Consider the following 21,605-nt stretch of genomic DNA (forward strand, 5'->3'; position numbering starts at 1 on the left):
TAGCTAAGCTGTTACAAATATATGTAGCTCAGGTATTTGATTTTCCCAAATGACTTGTGCAGTCAGCTGTATTGTGTTGTAATCTCATCTATTCTAGAAAGAAGCCACTGAATTACATAATTATTGAGGACCTGCAGCAGAATTGCTATCCTTACAAATGAGCTATTTGGGAACAGATTTAAAAAAAATGTAGTGCAGTTTGTGTCCTTTGTGTCTGAAGTTTGTAAAACAACTCCTCTTTCTGCTTTGTCAGAGTAAAACAGCTTCTTCTGTTTCACATCAATAATTGGAGCATAATAGTCTACCTCCTGGTGAAGTCAGGATCAATATGATATGAATGCATCTCAGCACTTCAGTATTGACTCTTTGATTTAGGGCTCAGTCATGTGTGACCAAGCCCCTCCCGGTCACAAAGAAAATGCAGCTGCGCTCCTGCTAGCTGTGCATGCAAAAATTGTGTTTGTCAACATGAAACGAAGAGGGTGGTGGGAGGACTGAATAAATTTGTCTTTTCAAAAAGCTCATGATCTAGAGAAAAAGCAAAGGGGAAAAAAGTATGCATTTATTTTAATTAACCATATTTTTCATTTTATAAACATATGTTCAGAATGTCCACATTTGCTTAAAGACCTTGGTGTGTCATGATGTAGTAAGCGGCTCTAATTAGTTGCATTTTCCGGTATAGTGACAGACATCTAACGCGCCGCTAGTTGTGTAGGTTCAAGTTTGTGCTGAAGGGGTCCCTCTGCAGAGATGCAGAGTGAAAAACCAAACAAGAGGAAAGTCTGATGTTTGTGCCGGATGTGTCACATCCCAAGTCCCCAGCTAGACTTTGAAGATTCATAGCAATGCATCTGCACCTGCTCCAGAAGCCACAAAAATGGAAAAGATTTTCTAGCATTGGTGCATTTTTATTGATCAAGACACTGTATGTACAAGAAGATAATGAAAATTGTGAAAAATCAATTTCAATTTTCCTCGTTTTGCAGACTAGCTGTCACGACGGGATACAAGTTAACTCAGAATAAAAGACTGAGGCATCTGCCAGAGCTGTAAAGAGGCTGAATGATGAGCAAACTTTAGAACAAAACAGCTTTCCTGCTGACTCCACCACCGGTTCGGATATAGCATGATGGAGGAGTGTGCACAGCCTCAGGATCGCTGATGGATGAAGAAAAAAATCTCAGAGAATAATTCATCCTCAAAAACATTACTGCCTGTTAGTCAAAAAATATGTTCTTCACTCAGTCAGGTTCATATGCTCATTTGAGATGGGATTCAAAAAGATGTGATGGTTTTAAAAACTAATGAGAAACTCAACTATTCACTAGTATTAGGGTGAGGAATTTAACACATTAGTTTTGATTGATTATTTACGTAAAATTTAGTGCATTAAAAATGTTAATGCTATTAATTGCATTTTTGCTTTGGCCACAACCTTTATATTTGCACTCCTGTAAATCTGCTGCTCAACCGAGATCAATGGACAAGCTATTGCTAGGGGTTAATTCTTGCTTCAAAAACAATCTGATGGGATGCTGGAAAAGAGTATTTTTGTGTGCAAGTTGTGGAAAACGGAGTTGGCTTATCACCAAGCTGTAACCTAAATAACAGATTAGAAACAACAAATATCTTTTTGGTTGAACTCGAGTGTCGATGTATTAAAATATTTAGCAGCATAAAGGGGTTTTGAATTGAAAATGTTGCTTATTTGGTCAATATATTTTTTTTTAACTAAGTACAGACCCAACCCCCAAATTACTCTATGCATGCAATTGCTCAGAGAAGCATTTATTTTACAAATGACTAATCTTTTCCTCTTTTTATTGCAGCAACCACTTTGACACAAAGAAAACAAAAAAAAATAACACTCTTTTTTTTTTTTTCCTCTGAACTCAATAATGATATTCTTGCTTATTTAGAATCATCCAACACATTCACCTTGGATTTTTCACCTCAAATAAATAATTTATTCTTCAAGGGAAGAGAGAAACCATCTGTTCACTGGTGAATTGATGGATTTTCCTGACCCCGTCTGAATGTATTTGGCTGCTGAAGTTGAAGCAGAAGATTTCAGAAAACACAACCAGAATTTGCAGGTTGAAAGACAGCAATGAGGTGAAATTTTTCGTTTTTTCCCCCCCCTCAGGCAGCTATTAATTTAATAAACTCCTAATATGTTTAATAATAGAACTGTACCCATTAGAATTTGGTGACTGATTTCATATCCTTGGTTCTTATAAGTTGACCTACCATAAGTAATTTCAACTAATTCTGATTCCTTTTTAAGAACTGTAATATATATAAAAAACACATTAATCAGCAATGAACATATTTTTTCCAGGCTTCCACATGTGAGCAGTCATTAATTATATTAGCTGTAGAGACGATGTCCCCTGCCTGGAAATACCAGTCATGTTTTTACTATTATCTCAAAACATACAATAAGTACAGAAACATTTTAAACTATGAATTGTATATTAGCCAAAGCAGCTGATAGCAGTTTCCTTGACTTTATAAAGGCTGTTTCTAACTTTGCAGGTGGCCTACTTGAGATAGCCTAGTTTGAAAAAAAAAAACAACCATGAAGAGATTTCTGATCTGTTTAATGAACCACAATCTGTAAGCCACTAAAGCAAGACAGCTGATAATAACATATAATATTCTATATTGCAATAAATAGAACAAATAATTAATATTTTATATTGCTATAGTTCTAAAAAGCAACTCGCATTTTCATAGGAACACAAATTCTTACACACCTCAAAAATAATAAAGTGAATGAAATTAGCCAACCCATAAACCAACAGAAAATGTGTATGACTTACTTTCATATTGGTATTCAAACAATAAAAAAACTGGTAAGAATACTTCTACTCGGCGAGAAATCGTTTGGATCTGTTACTTTTGGGCCATTGCCCCTGATAACCAGAAATAAAAGTATAGCAAAATAGCAAATACAGCAAATCTACTTGAAACTGCAAAATTGAAAACAATGCTAACTCTAAAATAACACTGGTAATCAGGAATTTAGCTTCCCCAGCTCATAATTGATTCTTATTAAAGGCTGACTAGTGAGGCGACCCTGTCCTCTGGATGACCTAAACTAGGTCTTGATGAACTGATGAGCTGTTCTCTTCTGAGACGAGGTCACAGAAAGAGTGGAGGTGGTTCACAGGACCTTAAGAAGTTTTAGGGAACTTACAGATCCTGAGGTTTTAAAGAGCCCTCTGTCTAAATGCCTGGAGCTTTGGAATAATGGAGTTATTTTAGAACAGTAGAAAAGTTCTTTAAGCGTTTCAGTGACATTGTACAGAAATTCTTACTTTTAATATATATATATATATATATATATATATATATATATATATATATATATATATATATATATATATATATATATATATATAATATATTTTACCCATTTATAAACCTTTCTCTTCAAAATGTTTCTGTATTTATTGACTTATTTTAAGATGATTGATGCTGGAGTATATTTTACAACGTATTAAAATGTAGTCAAATTGTATTAACTGTTGTTATGGGTCATATCCTGTAGTTTTAATGTGAGCAGAGATAATATTCATGTATAGGTCCATGGCACTTGTTTCAGCTTGTTATATAATTCTGTTTTGGATAAACCAACATACAAGAACAAAAACTTAGCTCAGCTGGAAGAATGGAAGCAGAATTGTCCAAAACACCAATTTGCACTGTCACAATAAATATTCTAATAACTGTGGTAAGGAGGGAGTCTGCAACTAACTCTATCATCATTTTGAGCTATAATTTACTGTAATAACAGGCCAACAGATTCAACAATAAGAATGCTAAATGGCCTGTTTTTGTATAGAGCGTTATTAAATCCAGAGGACCCCAAAGCGTTTCACACTCATGTATTGTTGTTTGTTGCATAATAAGTAACTGGTATTATTAATAAAAGTGTAGGAAACATTTCTTATTAAAGCCTGATAAAACACATGTCAAATGATCATTTTGTCATTATTGCTTTGAAAGAAATAATCAATTACATGAAGCAAACATTAAAATTGGGTCTGTGATGTTAGCATAAAGCTAACCGACCTGACACCTGTGAACTAGCTCCAACAAGAATAAGAAAAATAAAATGGCTAAAGCCTTGTAATTACACTCTACATTACATATTTCCCTGATTCACACACATAAACAAATGCCTTGCCTTTAACCTTTTCTCTGTATTAATGTCTGTGTTATCTTCCTACATTGTTTGAAAGCTCCTAAACAGCGTTACGGCATCTTTCTGGTGCCATGACACTGTTTGCCATTTGCAACATTTACTTTTAAACCTGTAAGGGATAAAGACAGGTCGTTTTAATTCTTCTCAGGTGGCATTTTGAACATTCAGCCTTAGAGTTTTCTGGTGCCTTGTTTCTTTATAAATAGCTTCTTACGTGTCTGTGCTTCCTGTGACTTCTCTTTATCCTACTGATAATGAAAATAACTTTAAGCCTTCTCTCAGAACTAACATCCTCACTGAATAATATTCTTGTGTTTCCTGTTAGTGCTTCATATGGTGCATTCAATGACCAGAAAAAAGGATTTGATTTATTTGGATTTTGACTGGATGGTCACTGGTCAGGGGGCATCTGTTCTTGGTGCTTAATTATTTACCTTTAGTAAATACCTCAAATCACAGACCATATACTTTACCCCTTTTAACAGGACCAGAGCAGGACAGCTTCAGATGAGCAACCTCCACTGCCTGTTATGTGGCAGAGGACGTTGCTGCATAACAGTCAGTTATGTGGAGGTAAACTTCTTCCTTATTCAGCTTCCCTGCTAAAACAATTTAGTATGCTTGACCTCAGCGTGATAAATCTGTAATTTTGCCCTTGTGGGATGCCTCTAATCTGTTTTTTACTGTGTTTCAAAAGATTAAAACTTTAAGGTAATTTCCATTTAATAACTTGCTTCTAGCCTGCAGTATTTAAATATTGTGTTTAACTTTGTGAGGGAAAAGAGCGCTACAGCAGCAAGGTTTTACTGGCAACTTTGCTCGTGTGTACATGACTGTTCTGTATTGACACAGAGGCGTGTCTGCTGGGCATAGATAAAACAATGCAATTTGTAGTTAGTGTCGATAATGGTTTAGGAAAATTCCTGAACTTCCGTGCAAGTGAGTGTTGACACGTTGGTGCCTTAATTTCCACTGACACATACGTTGCTTTTTACCTGCTACTGGTGATATCTTCAGATATGGTATGTAATTTTAGCATAACTATAACAACAAGGGACTCAACTGCTATTCTCTTTGTGTTGTAAATGAAATGCAGCCTCTTGGGTGTTGCATACAGAACCTTGTCTGCAGCTTGTCTCACACATTTTCAGTAGAAAATCTCCAGCTGTGAGATACATGTGGGAACAGCGAGTGAGGGGGGAAAAAAAATCTTGCTCGGATTGTCCACACATTCTCCTGACAGATCTATGTCGAGCAAAAGGGGAGAAAAATGCTTTATACAATCTTGGTGTGTCGGTTTGGCCCAGGGAAAAAAAACAAAAAAAAAACAGCCAAGCTGTGATCTGCTTGTGTCAGAAGTCTAATCTCTGACTATCTAGATAATGTACTACCTGAATCACATGCATTGTGGTTGCAAGTTGCAAATAAATATTTTATTCCTGCAGCTTTGACAATGTTTTACATATGTGGCAGCCTTACTGAATACTAAACTCATGGTGGTTCTCAGACCTCCAAGTTGAGAATTTCACATACACCTCAGATAATTGGCCTTTATGTAAACGTCTGTCAGGCAGCGTTTTTATTCCACTCCAAGCTTCTTGCTTTACATAAAGTCACATAATATTTCAGGCTGCTTTTCTTCATGTTAAATAACATATGTTTCTTTCATGACATGAACATATTTGTTTTCTTTTAGGACTCTTGGTCCGAGTTCTGTGTTCTGATTTTTATTTATTAGGTCAATTTTTGTTTTAATTATTAAATGGATCCACAATTAGTTGTAACAATATACTTTATTTGAGAATTATTCATTTTAGATGTAAAACAAACAAACAAACAAAAAAAAACAGGGATAATACTGTAGGCTGCTTTGTTTTTAGAAATTGTAATAAAATATTGTCACACGGATGTCGCCATGTTGTTGACGGTGTAATGCATTCTGGATAAATGACGTATGCTTAGTCCAGCCATCAGTTGGCCCAGTTCATGTTATTCCAGCTGCTGTATAATCAGCCTAATCACTCACCTGTTTCCACTCCAGTAATCACCACAGTACATTTTTTACTCATTAAAATCTGCCTGCCTCTTGTCTACAATTAGGTCCTCCTTTACATAATTAAATGACAGCTTACAGGTAACCTTTGATTCAGGAAGCCTCATATGGACTTTTAGACTAGTCATATCAGGGAACCCAGTTTATTCACTGGAGTGCACATATAGATGTTGTTGCACTCAACTGTAATACCGCTAACTACAGCTACTACTACTAAACCACCAATAGAAAGTAGTCAAGAACAAGATGTCGATCGGACTTGTCAAATTAATATTTACATGCAAAACAATAATGCGTGTTACTTGAAATATAATACATTGCCTCCAAACTGTCAGTTGTGGTTGGGATATTCCATGCATTATTATTGTGATGATGATTGCGATTTAATATGTCATGCAAGTCTGGAGTTAATAAGCATAATTGTTAATTACAGTTCTATGTGTAATAATATCACCCATAAAATTTATGTCACTTAAAAAAACAGGACTCTTCAGAAAGGGATGAAGAATGGGAGTCAATTATGTTTATCTTGGATATCAAGACTAGTATTTATTCCTGAATTAAAACCAATGAAAAGGAAGATTAGGAGAGGTTTATGTCAAATAAAAGGCCAAGGATAACTGATATTGTTTTGAATTCAGACTATACTATTGGATAAATATATAACAGAGCTGCTGGTTTTCATTAATTCTTGAATTATAGTTTATGTAGTTTGAAAAAGTGATATCTGAATACAATTGACCTTGATTGAATTTTGAATTGAATGTTTTATATGTCAAAATATCTATGTATGAAGCTGATTTTTCTGTTGACTTTGGTGATTTTAGGTTTGAAACAACTTCAAATGTTAAATAATAAATTACTGTGAATTGCTTCACAAGTACAGTAGTATGCAAAGTTTTTAATTATCTTCTATTTCAGCATACAATAAACAAGCATTTATTGTAACTTGAGTGGTTTGCTTCAGTAATTATCCTGAAGGTCTTTTTACTTTAGTAGAACCTATTAGAAATACAGCAAATAACACAAACGAACAAAGAGCAATATTTTAGCTCCAACTAAATGCGGCAAGAGCTATTAGCTGAAAACTTGGCATGCAGTAATGATTAGCTGAAGGATGATGCCTCTCTGAGGTCCAATGTCATTCAATTCTGGCACATTTTTACAAGTGAACATCATTGGCAAAATAATAACATTTCTGAACAGGAACTTATATTGACCAAAGTCTTAAGTATTTTAGTTTCTTGCGTTTATATTTGAGCAGATTTTCTCTCTAACCTTCGAAACCTCACCAACAGGCTGTGACCTTGAGAGCAGATTACAGGAGAAAAGACCTCCCTCGAGGGTCAAACTGCATACATGAATCCAACATAGAAGAATGAGGAAAAAAAAAAAAAATATATATATATATATATATATATGGAGCATTTTCATTTAAACTGAAAGTCCCCCTCCTCCTCATATTTTTTCAAACACTAGAAAGGTGTTGTGTATGTTTAAAACTATATGCATATATGTATTAGTATGGTGTTGCCATAATCGGCACATATTTTCTTCATGCATGAGTAAAACTCGGACTTTGACTTGGATTATATCAATATGTTAATGGGCACCCATGTTTTAGATGGAGCATTCATAAGTTGGATGAGATCAAAGTGGTGATATTCCTCATCGGTGAGTGGAGTCATTAAAACTTTCAGCTTGTATTATGCAGGAGGCAAGTTTAAATCAGTCTTTCTGTTTTTTATGTGTAAAGTTAGCCCACTCAATAGGAGTTAAAGAAAACTGCGTGTTTGCACACAGTCCTGGTCCCAATCAGTGGCTGGATCCAGACGCTGCCGTGAACACAGTGACGTGCTGTGAGAGGGGGAGGCTGTGCGGTTGCCTCAATTCATTTAAGCTCTTTAAAACAGCGTGACAGCAAACATTTAGGCATCTGTTCTTTTTTGTTGTTTTCTGCTTTGTCTTGTTTTATTGCAGATGAAAACTAATCAGTTTGAAATTCTGTTAGTATATAAAAACATATACAGAAGTGTAAGAAAGAAAAGTTTTGCTGTTGTACTGTTTTTTTAATTAACTCTAATGAGTTTCTTGTCTTTTTTTGTGTGGTTTTTTTAATTAAATTTTTTGATGTTTCATACAAATTACATTAGAACCAGTTGTAATATATATATTTTTTATGTTTTGTGATTCCTGTGAGCCTGATGGTTGAGCTTTGGCTCCTGGGACTCAACTGAACTCAGCTCAGGACGTTGAGACCAGGTTCCATGCCAGTTTACGGTGGTAGAACAAAAGCTGTGCTGTGCTGTTTTGTGTTTAATGATGTAGTGTGACCTTGAGTTCCTGGAAAGGTGCCTATAAATAAAATGTGTCATTATTATTATTTATTATCAATTTCTGGGGGTGTAATCTGGCTCTAAGGACATGGAATGTTACCTCACTGATGGGAGATGAGGCAGAGGTGCTGTGTGTCTGTACGATTAGATCTCTGAAACCCAGATGGGCTGCAATGGACGTGTGATGTGGTCATTTATTAAATTGAGTCATGATTCATTCTTTAAAATATTGCTGTCTTTTCCAGTGTGTGGTTATGTTCTATTTGCCTGTCATGTCTGAAGTGAAACATACACCTTAAATTTTCAACAGTTTTCTGATGAATTTGAATCTCATTATTAAAGAATATATCTATGACGGTTAGCCTGAGAAATAATTTACCACTTCTGTATTTTGTTGAATTATTGCTGCATAGCTGCTGTTGAGTTTGCCTTTCTGCAATATCTTGTTCATTCATTTGAAAATGTTATGTAATAATTGGGTTTTTTTATATATATATTCAGCTCTTTCAGTTTAGATAAATATTTTAGTCGTAGTTCAGAATTTATTTCCATTGGTGTGCTTTAACTATTGAGTTTTCCTTAAAATGTTCATTGGCTACTTAATTAGTTCCCATTCTTTGCAGTTTTTAGGGCTGCTAATCTTTATCAGATAACAAACATGATCATCGTCATTAACATTGCCTGTGGTTCCCATCAGAGTATTGACTGTTGGCAATCTCTGTCCGAGAATCTTCCTCCTGAAATGCTTTAAGGGGACTCAAAGGCCCTTCACTTGCATGCCTCCAGAATCTCTGTGGAGGTATAAAAGAGAAGAAAAGCTCAGTATCCACATTTTTATTGTTAATTTTTCTCTTTTCCTATTTCCTCAAGAGCTCATTAGGTAGGATACCATGCTACAGCTGAAAATGTAAAGCAAACAGAGTGTGGGGAAACAATACACATGTATTTATCTGCATAAGTCTTACTGCCTTTGGCTGCTCCAGCGCACAGCTGTACATTTATTGTGGAAATGATGGATGTTTCCAATAGACATGCCGTATCTGAGATCTTTGCGCCTGGCATTTTGCAGTCAAACATGTTTTGAATACGAACTATAGGACTGGAAAGAACTAAAATGAAGTAAAGCAAATAATTCTTGTTGACTTTTGACTCCAAATAGAGCAGATTGCTTGTTTTAACACAAACAAATCTTTCAGAACTGATTCAAAATAAATGTTATATTTGAATAAAATGACTCTAATAATGCGCTTAAGCCTGTTTAATGAGGAATTAATTATTTTCCTTGAAAGACGTAAAGAAGAGCTTCTTACAGACTGAAACGTAGTGCGCTAACAGTACTGCACAGAAAACTAAATGTTTTTTTTTCCATTATGAAGATGGTTGTTTATGCCTCATCTTGTCCCTTACTCACAAAGAAGTTAGACATTAAAAATGCATGGTACATACGCTTAAATGATATCTGTTTGTTAATGATACTACAGAAAAAAACAGACTTTGTTGCACCAGACGGACTAACCTCATTGTTGAGGTGGTTATGTTTCCCAGTTTCTCTGTAGTGAAATAATGTTTCAAATAGATGAGTAATCCAGAAAGAAGATGGAGAATATTTTTGGCTCAGTTACACAAGAGATAGATGAGCTCTTGGTGAGTCTTGTTATTATGTTGAAAATATGTTCCTCAAAAGTATAAGATATACATCAGTGTTAACAGTTTCAGCTGATAAATGTGACTGACACACGTTTATTAAAATCCTTTAATATCACAAAAATATCACACGTATCTTCTGATTCTAATATATTGCTTTTGTTGTTGGTATGAATTTACACAGATTGCATCAAACACAACATTCACCTGAATAAGGTTTTAAAAAATATTTAAAATATACGAAATGGCTTTGTTTATTTTGGTAAAATGCAAACAATACCTGAACACGAAACCCTGCAGACACATTGGCTCACTTTCCTCAAAAATGATATCCATACTTCCAAATTATGTATTCAGGAGCACGGTTTACAATCAATAGTATAGATTTACCCATGGGGGTTTGTTGTTCCTTGCAGGCTTTCGGTGAACTTTGTTAACTCAGACTATAGCTCACTCTGGGAATGTATGTTCATCAAACTGTGCATCCATACACAAGTATTGTTCATGGCAAACATCAGATATCTGTATCTCCTGTCCTTTTTTGTACTTTTACATAGGACATGATGGAAGTATGATGATCTTGCCATAAATGGTGAAACTATGAATTTCTGCTTGTGAGAACATCTTGAAGTTCAGGAGTTTCTTATGGTTGGGCGCACTCAAGCTTTTACATCAGCAACTCCACCTCTGAATGGCGAAAAGGAAATAAAACGTTTTGCAGTGACCTAGGGCCGAGCCTAAACCGAGATGCTGTATCATGACCCTAAATAGTTTAAGTTTAAAAACGTGACTTGATTGTAAAACAAGTCTACAAAGGAGAGTGGGCCAATTTCCTCCACTGTGATGTTAAAAAATAGGAATTTGCAAATAGTTACTAGCATGATAGTTACCAAATCAGATAATCATTTGAAAGATTGCCTGATGTTAACATATTTTAATGATCTAAAACATTTAGATGTGAGAAAGAAACAAAAGGTAGCCTTTCTATGTAGAGCTGTTCTCACCAGTAAAGTTAATATTACAATTTTGTCGAGTATAAAAACTGATCCGCCTTAGCAGTCAGACAACATTCATTGTTTCTAATTTTGTCAGATAGTCTTCAGAATTAAGATTTGAAGCAAGAAGCAGCGCACTGAGGTTAATCAAAATGACTCATTTTAGTGTTTAAAACAAAGGCAATTATAAAGGTTGGCGAACTTTTATAAAGAAAACTAACTCAAAAATACCCTGGCTTTCTTTACCTATAACAGAGTAAAATGGAAGGAAAAGAAAGCAGCCATCTAGTTGTGAAATACTTGTCCCCTAGATGCACATCGTTAAAGCTCACAAATGTATTTATTGCTCTTTTTATGAGAATTTTATTAGCCACCTCTTCTTAGAGAGAGTTTATGTCGAAATGTTCTGCTTGGTTGTATTTGACCTCTTTAAGTTGAGTATGAAACCTTTCAGTCCCGCAGTGCTGTGAACTGAACAGTAACGCTGCGTTTTTTCCCCCCTGACTCCTCACAGTGTGTCACGCTGTCCATGCAGAAGTGAGATGTTGCAGAAATTCAAAAGCTAATTCGGAAGCATAATGTGTTAATTATGAAGAAAACAAGGGATTCTATGTGATGCATCAGTTTTTAAAAGACACAGTTCTCATGTGCTCATTGTCAGTCATTGGTGAACAGGCTGTTAGTGACTCCATAAGAGGTACTTAGAAGGAGCAAACCATGTATGATGCATTAATTTGTGGCTTTCTGGCAAACATTTTACCGTCTCTCTTGCAGCAAAGAAAGCCGCCTCTTTGCTTCTGTCTAAACTCTTTAATTTGCTGGACAAGTGCAAATTAGTTAATTGGGTCTTACGCTACATTTTACAAGAAAACAACTATTTATTTATTTATTTTTTTATTTTCCTAGACACCTCACAATAACACCATATAATTGCTTTGTTTGCCTTCTTTAATCGGACTTAACAGCGATGTGTCTCTTTGGGTTTCGTCTACAGTTGGGAGGATGTGGCATCCTGGGGGTCGGAATCTGGCTCTCAGTGACCCAGGGAAACTTTGCCACGCTGTCATCATCCCTTCCCTCTCTGTCGGCAGCCAATCTGCTCATCGCAGTGGGGACAATCATCATGGTGATCGGATGTCTGGGCTGCGTGGGAGCTGTCAAAGAAAGCCGCCCTCTGCTGCTGGCGGTGAGTTATCTCCTTTAAATGGCTGCTGGCTTTACACTTTAGGTCGCATTGAGGTCATGATGACATTTTCAATTTGTGTTTTGTTGTTAGTGGTGTGACAAACACTGTCACAAACTTTTCATGAAGCACCGAGCACTGACGCTTCTCATCTGGCATGATTGTATGTTTTTAGTCGATTCTGACTCACTGGTGACTCCACAAGTATCAATTTAAGAAAACCTTTTTATTTAGTGCTTTGATCAGCTACAACGAAAGCTATATTGGAAACATTCATTCCTACAATGACAGTTCTATAAAGCAGAATTGGATGTTTATGATTTCTTCTGGTTGCCATTGCAGTGAAATAAAAGAAGGAAAAAACAGTGATTGCAGAAACATAGATTATGTCACAAATCTCGAAAGGAAAAATTCTGAGTAATTTGGTTTCAGTTTGTAGTGTATTTCAGGTAAATAAAATTACTTGATTGCCTTTTTAACAGTGGTAAAACGATAATGTGGTATTGTAACCACATAATACTCAAAACTGAAAAAAAAGCAATGTCTGCTTTAAGTCTCTTGAAATCCCTTCATTTTCTGTTAGTTTTCTAACTATTGTCTCTGTCGAGGAACCTGTAGCAGAACCTTTCATTTCATATGAAAATATGATTACATTTAACTCATGAAGTTAGTGAAATGTGTTTTTCATTTCTTACCAAAAGCTAGTAATTTGTAGGTCAAATGTCAAAGAAAATCAGAAACTGATACTGACTAGAAAAAGCCTAATTAGTGCATTTCCAGCAATATTCTGTCAGATGACAACTGCTTTATTTGATTATTGTAGACCCATTATTGCATTTACAAGGAAACAAAACAAGGAACTATTCTTGGTACATTCTTAATATTATAAACAGCATGTGTGCGCACTTGTTACAACAGTGCGGCTTTGGACAACACCAGAGTTTCCTTTGGGTCATTAATTGCAAATTACGGTTTTGTCCTTCACTTTTTGCTACAGGGAAGCTTTACAGAAGAGATATTCCCATGAAATCCTTCAGTTTCATCATTAGCAATAAGCACACACTAAATCAAACCAAGCTATCCTTGGCTTTTTTTTTATTTTAATAGGTTTGCTACAAGATAAATATCACATTAGTGGAAATATTGTTTCAAATATATATTGTGCATAAGAAAAAAGCAAAGGTTGTATCTACTATTCAGGGACATGCTGTTTTAGTTCCTTAGCTTCGGGGTGTGTAACTAAGAATTGAAGAACTTCCCACTAAAGAACGTTTGTTTGACAAGAAACTTCTGTTTTCTTAGTCCTCCGGGTGAAAACTTTGCAACGTATGAGCCATATGGGGTGTGGACTTGTTCTCACCTCTGAAACCTGTCTGACATGGTGGCTCTTTTTTTGGAAATATTTTCCCAGGTGTGTCTTTTTGTTTGTGTGTGCCAGGCGTTAAGAATTATGTGGAAATTGAAGCACAGCAAAAAAAATAAGCTAAAAAACAACCATGCAACATGAACTGTTCTCAAAAGTAATTTCAAAAGATTTTGCACCAGCTGTGCTTGATGCTTGAGTCAGCTGATTTCAAGAGCAAAATGTGGATGCAAACCAACTTTCAGATTACGGATATGATGGTTTAGTTGAAGAATTTTGGCAGATAATTCTCTTATAATTAAGTCCAACATTGTGCAGCAGTTATAGAAAATAAGTTAAAATTGTGCAGGGAAATTAAACAAAAATGAGGTTTTTGAGACTGAGTATTTGCATACTATGCTTTCACAATCCATGACATACTTTCTCTAGTGACCAGACAAATTTACTGTGCTGTGTCTAAATGAAAAGAACATCCTCTCAATTAATGAGTGACAGATCTGTTTGTGCTTAATGCACATTGAAAAGTGGTTCTTACTTCAAATACCAAGGTTAATTGACATTTTGATCACTGATGAGGGATTCTCAGGTCTGCAGCAGATATAAAGCAAGAGGAATTCCTGTTTTACTCTTTGTGGGAAAATGTATAATTAACTTTTGAAAGTCTTTTAATTTGTATCATTAGACATTAGTTTCTCATTTACACTGAACAAAATGGCATGGCAGTTCTGTGATCCAGACAAGTTTAAACACATTTTTAGCAACAAAATCAATTTAAAACTCTGCACTCATATTTTTAGCACATATTCAATCACTTCCTTATGTAACCTCATTATTAATGTTCAGCAGTAATACAGCAGAAACCTTTGATTCAGTTTTCTGTGATGAAGCTAGAGTTCCAGTTCCAGTTGGGAAACTCTCTCCCCCAAAAAGAGCTTTAATATGTATAAAACGGCTCATGATCTAGTTAATTTGCTTCAAACTAGAAAAGGAATGTTTAAATTTGATGTCTCATGAATATTTTTACCCGTTTAATCAGTTTCAAGTACAGTTTGCCAATATTTTTGCAGTAGTGGCTCTAACATGAAAACTTCTCACAGATTCAACACAGTACAAGATTACCCAAACCTGCAAATTTCAGTTTGCTTGTAGAATATCAAAGATATTTTACCAGCTATGTCCTGTTTTATTAAGTACAGGAACTAGGCAATCCAATTTTAGAATATTCATGTATCCTTCAAAAATAAATCTGATACTCAAATAAAGAAAGAAGATACTACAGATTAAAAATAACATTCATAAAAAAAATTACAGCTGCATAGATGTACAAACTCATTGACAAAAACATCATTAATATAACCTTTGATTTGGTTTCAGCATTCAGTCTCCTTAAGTTCACACCTTTAATCAATTATAGAAACACTGATGAGCCTGAAATGAAATTCAGTTGCCATAGCATTTTTGTGATGTTTGTTATTTTCCATCCTCGCTAAAACCATAGTTGGCAGGTTGCAAAAGGATCAAATGATTCTTGTTTTCGAGATAAGAGTACAAAAGACAGAAAATCAACAATGCCATTACAAAATCTGGACAATTCTCTGAAACTGGTCTAAGATGCTACCAAGTAGCCCACAGCAACACCGAAGGAGCTGCAGGAAACAGCCACAACCGCAGCAAAATAGCAATAAAGACACACAATAAGTTTGACCCGTTCATTTCTATTGGTGTACTTTGATCAGGCTTCATGTAAAAAGACAGAATAAAGTAACAACTTTTGGCAAATAAAACTGTAAAAATGTAGATGTGCAATGCTTTGATTGCAATTAACAACCATTCTGAATCCAAAAATTCCTTTAAGTCCAAAGGTCTTTTTAAGTTTTGACCAATTCAACAAACACATTTACACACAATTTAATTATAGTACTTTAATTGGTTACATCTGCTTTCTCTATATTTCCAGCCAAAGGATAATTGCCACTCTCGGCAGCAATGTGTGAATGGACTGGCAGTTTGCTAAAAAAGTAAAATGTTATTATATACAAACCTGATTCAGGCCATTACACAGAACATATGATTCTGTTTGGCTTTATTCGTCCTGCTGAACTTTGTAAGCTAAGCCAGACTTTGAGTGAATTGAAATTATGAACTCTTTAAACTGGTGTTGTGGACTCAACTGAGCATCAACACCATCACTATTTAGGATGCTGAGCTGCATCTACCGGCTCTACATGTACAAATTAAATTATACTTTGTATGATTTTGCTGTCAGGATCATTTATGACTAAAGCAAAGCTGTATTTGTCAAATTTTAATGTTTTACTTGAATGTTTAAATCTGCCTAATACTTTTAACTGATCACCAGCAACTCCATCACATCTGGTAGAAAATTGTATATTTATTCAAAAAAGCATTTTTTTTTTTTTTACTCTTATTAATATTCTTAAGTAACCTATACCTCATATGAATAAATTACACCAAGCTGTGTGACAAATTTAAAAAACCCTGTACACTGTTAGGTGAATCATTGGGGGCTCTAAACTTCTCTGGAAAACATCACAGTAAGTGATGTTGGGTAATTAAAGTCATGTTTTACTCCATTAAATTGAGACAGTCGATCCCGGAGCAAGTCAAAGGGTACAAAGGTGCCTTGACAGGTTGGATTACCCAATCTGCCCACAAATTGGGCATAAACATGAGATCACTGTGATGGAAGAGGAAGCAGACTGACCACACTAAGAAAAGGCTGGGTGTGAAAAGAGAAGATATGAAAAAGCACATTTTATCACTTCTTAGGTTTTCCACTACATAGACTAAAGGCAGAAAGAGCCAAAAAGATATTGAAGGTATTGATTTTTGACGCGCTTCTTGACTACGTGCCCAACATGACTGGCTCACCCATCTTACTGATTTGTCAACACACACAAAGCCACTGTAGTTTTGAAACTGCGTGGAAATCACAACACAGGACGAGCAAAAAGGAATCAATCGCTGCACCTGGACTTTGATTATCGCTCACCCTGAAGCTCTGCTGAAACATCAATCTCAGCTAAAGTGGGACATCAACACTGTTGGCCACACGGCTCATAACATAAATACCTGAGGTGTATGCAAAGAGGCTTTGGGGGTTTAATATAAATTTTTATAATGTGTGCAATATGTATTTTGTCTTTATGGGCCAATAAAAACCCACTACTACCAAGATATAGAGCTTATTTAAATGTAAATATTAAAACACATAGTAAATATGTAGTCCCAAATGACTAATTGCAACATTGATTTTAGAGCTGTGAATTGCTGTTTGGCTATAAAACTCCTGGATATACTTTGCAAAAGAAGAAGAAAAAAAAATAGCAGTGTTCTGTTTCTCCAGAGTCGATGTCCTGCAGCTTTATGTTCCTCCCTGAAGGCGTCAGTTAGAAATAGACCAGCTGTGGCTCATTAACTCTCATCGAACAGAAAGTGTAATGGAACAAAAACCTGCAGGACACCAACTCACCACAACAAGAACCCTCGGCTTTGAAAAGCACCACTTTGAATCTCCTCTAATGCACTAGCATAATCACACACTTCATTACCAATGTCAGTATTATCTGTCTGGAATTCAGATGACTTTGTTTGGGTTAAATTCTTGGTATTATGAAGCTATGAAAAAATGACAGAGATCTTGAGGTCAAAAGAGAACCATTTATGTTTTTTGCTTGCTCACAATTCCCCACACAGTCGGGTATCTTAGAAAACTATTCATTTAGTCAAGGAGACATAGGGATGTTTTTGAGATCAAATGTTTCATCTTATTATTACATTTTCAGATCAAACTAGTACATAAACCAAAATGATTGAACATTCACCATAAGTAAGCCCCATCAGATTACACAGATTAAATAAAGTCAGCAATTTATTTACATAGACTTACAGAGGTGCAAAATGTCCAGGATTAAAAAAAACAAAACAAAAAACTACAAAAATAAAGCAACATCTTAAAGGCAAACCAAGGTCAAAATTACTAAAGTAAACTATTCTTCTAGATATAGTGCTCTTCTACCTATGTGAATATATTGAAACACAAAGACAAGCATGAAAGTTAAATCTTGAAAAAGAAGAAAACTGCTCAAAAGAAAATGGTCCCTGCAGCCTTCAGTGTTTCTGCAGCTCCAGGCAAAAACTATAGAAGCGCTACTCAAAAGTGTTCAATTATTTTAGCATAAAAAACTGATATGGCACACAATTCTTTAATTGGAAAACTGAATTCTGGTAGCATAGGGTGTATCCCAAAAATATTAATTAAATTACATATATTTTTAAATTGGAAAAAAAAAATACTTCTTCCACTTTGATTAAAAGAAAAATACATGCATGTGCCTCGTTATGCAAATTAGCCAACAAGTCAAAGAATCTTTATAGAATTTGAAGCGCTGTTGCATCAGGCTGAATGACAGAAAACAAGGCAAAACTATATGCATGTAAGTTAAAACACTGGGAAGGATTATAAAACTCCCTCAAGACTGTGGATCAATAGTGTGGCAAAAGATAATTCCTTGCAGGATGTAGTTAAAGGAATATGTCCAGTTAAACCAACAAAGACATCAAAGCGTCAGGACAGCGATGCGCCTTGAAAACAGAAAATACACAACAAAAGAAGTGGAAGACAAATAAGCAGAAACATGAGTCAACTTGTGACCAAGTTGTAAAAAATCTGCAGGGACATGGGATTTAAGTGGATAAGAAACAATTGCAAAGTGTTATTGGTGCCTAAGCATAAGAAATCAAGGAACCAGGGGGCTGCAGAGAAGTATTCATGGACTGTGGCTGATAAGATTAAAGTGGGATTCAGTGACAAATTTCAAATCCTCAATGGTAAAGGACATGATGCTGAAACGTGTGTTTGTTGTCATCCCAATTAATCAAACCCACTTCCACAGCCACTGATGATCTGGGACTGCATGTGTGATAAACAAGCAGAGCAGATGGTTGTCGTTACCTCTGCAGGAAAAGCATGGTTATACACTGAAATTTTAAGAACTTATTGTTGTATCCATTGTTGTCCACTTGTTTGAGATCAGGTTAAGTGATTGTGGCTCTATAGATAGAGTAGTCGTCTTGCGATCGGAAGGTTGTAGGTTCAATTCCAGCTTCTTGCCACATGTCTATGTGCCCCTGGACAAGGCACTTAACCCTAAATTGTCTACTGAGCTGCGTATTGGTGTATAAATGTGAGTGCAAATGGGTGAATGTGACTCTAGTGTAAAGTGCTTTGAGTGGTCAAAAATGATCAGATAAAGCGCTATATAAGTTCAGTCCATTTACCATTGATCCCACATCTCCATATAAAAGTACAAAATAACAGAACTACTGAGAAAAGATTGCCAACATTTCCCTTCAAGAAAGGCAAATTGAGGCGACCTCATGGCCATCAACCAGTCCAAATTATAATTCAATTAAAAATTCATTGTGGAAAGTAAAAATAGATGCACATTTTTTAATTACTGTTGCAGAATGGGGCCTGACCTGCTTGAATTACGAAGAATGTTGTTTTATTACCAAAGTTCATGTCTCATACTTATGACAAGGAAGTTATTTTGATATTTTTTTTTCTTTTGCTTGATCTGAAATAAAAATCTGCACCATTAAATTTAATATTATTATTTTTTTTCTTTATGTTCTACAAAGCCAGAAAATCCTCAGAGTAGTGAAGCCTTATGTTATGACAGGAGTTACATTCAAAAACACATACACACACATATGTGCTTAGACAGCATACAAATTATACACAAATATTCACAAGCTGATTCACAGAAAGAGCACATGCTGCTTCAAATATAAATGTTTAGGTAGCCAGAGAAAAACAAAAGTCCTGCCGGCGTTGGAAAAACCGGTCTGTAAAACTGCCAGATGGGATCCGGGATCCGGGATCCAACGCTTCTCATTTCAGACCCTCGGAGGCAGTGAATCTTGGAGGAGCCTGCAGAGAGCACACCCAAAGGTCTTCTCTAAAGAAGACATCACATTCTAACAAAGAACAGCAACACAAATCGGGGAGAAAAAAAGATCAGCACCTAAAACGGGCCTGTTTCAGAATCTTATTATTAGATGATTTTTTTTAGATGTGTAGAGAATTATTAAAAATTATTCTCCCAGCTGCTTTATTTTTGAGAATACATTATAGGCTGTTGCACCTTTTTTAAATGTGGGTAGTCATTAAATGTCAAAGTACATCATTGTTGGCTCCAGAAAAATAGCTGAATATTCGCTAATCTTCATCATCAGTTCCTCTGAAGAAGGGAGTCCGATATTTTTGAAGTTTTTACATCCTTTGAGATCTTTCTTAAAGTTTTAAGAACCCACAACAAGCCAATAAAGTTGAGCAATAAGCCACATCCTTTGGAGCGAATGTGAATTCCCACTTCTGTCCTCATCAACTTTTAGTAGGGCACTGCTGAGAGCATCTTGACAAGTGGCTTCACATCGTGCAGCAACTGCAAGGAGACTGTCTGACGATGTAGTGAGAATGGCTGGGAAAGTCTTTAGGAGCTCATTCCCCTCCTTAGAGACTGTTTTCAAGGACAAATGACAGAAGAAAGTTCTCTGCAATCTGTCCAGTGTATACTTTAAGTAAGTCATTGGCAAGACTTTGTTACCGAACCCCTTGGTTTCCCTTTAATTTTAAATAATTCTCAACTCTTTGGAACATTCAGAGATTATGACTGTGTCATTGTGATTTATTTTAGGGTAGTATTCAGGGGCCCCTATAATGGAAAAAACATTCATTCTTCAGATTAATTTGCAAAAGATACAAGACTTTAATGTGATATAATATCGCATTAATCTCGTCACAGTCTGTAATGCCATTTCCTTGCTTCATTACAATTCCCAAAAAAAGACAATTTCCTTTGACACAAACTTCAAGTTGAAAGTTTTGCAAAAATAAAACTTATGGTAATATATTTAATCTTTTTGTATGTCTGGCACACAAAGAATTTCCTCAGGAAAGTCTTGTTAGGGAACAGCTTAATAATTAATTCTTCAAAAAATATATTTTCACCCTCTGGGTGGGAAATTACAAAATTACATTAATTAGAAAGAAACTGTTCAGTCGTGCTGCTCTTGATTTAATTGTTATATTGTGATTGCTTTCATTATTTCCATCCGTACGCCTGTGTCTCACAAAGGGATTTTTTTTAATCATTTACAGTCAGTTCATGCAGCCTCTTTGATAATAAGAAGCCATTCAATGCACCAGCTTGAAATTCCTTAAGCTGATTTGATAGCTTTCCTGTAGTATATTATAAAACCTGAATGTCATCCATGACTCTATTGTCTCAAACCCAGAGGAGTTAAACTCCCTATAAAGAGCAAAATAATGGGAAATATTCAACGCACCGCAGGGGCTGAAACTGTTTGTTTTCCAAGTGGTAGTGAGTATCAGTTCTCATACTTACAATGTCTCTTTACTCTGGGGTGTAATTAATTACCCGTGGTTTTAAACTCTGGAACAAGCTGGAAATAAACTGCAAACAGTTTACAACTAGTCCAACTTTCTATTATTCCCTGTTTGGTAAAAAATATGGAACTGTCTCAAACTCACAGCTTGAAGATCTGGCAGAGCTTTATTACTAGGATTTGTTGCCCTCTGAGTTTGAAAATGTGCATACATTTCAATTTATAAACTTAGATTAAAATGGAGTAATGTCCACCAATAGCAGTTAATAAGCAAAGTAATTATAAATGTGCTGTCTTCAACCTATTTAATTAAAAGTGAGAAAGTTAGCAGTTAGCATGCTTAGGGAGATCAGTATTTAGCAACATATGAGCCAGATGTTT

The 21,605-nt window shown here is 35.5% G+C and overlaps 1 protein-coding gene across 3 annotated transcripts in view; it reads left to right on the plus strand.

Annotated features, from left to right (window-relative positions):
* tspan4a (tetraspanin 4a) overlaps positions 1–21,605 on the plus strand; it is a 167,051-nt gene that overhangs the window by 90,316 nt on the left and 55,130 nt on the right. For all 3 annotated transcript variants that reach the window (XM_088004441.1, XM_088004439.1, XM_088004440.1), the window contains one exon: positions 12,239–12,430. In XM_088004441.1, the coding sequence (XP_087860567.1) occupies positions 12,239–12,430 (192 nt within the window). The remainder of the gene's footprint in view (positions 1–12,238; positions 12,431–21,605) is intronic.

Source organism: Poecilia mexicana, unplaced genomic scaffold (genome assembly GCF_051168715.1).
Source record: "Poecilia mexicana isolate PSO_F unplaced genomic scaffold, ASM5116871v1 scaffold_3, whole genome shotgun sequence".
Taxonomy (NCBI): domain Eukaryota; kingdom Metazoa; phylum Chordata; class Actinopteri; order Cyprinodontiformes; family Poeciliidae; genus Poecilia; species Poecilia mexicana.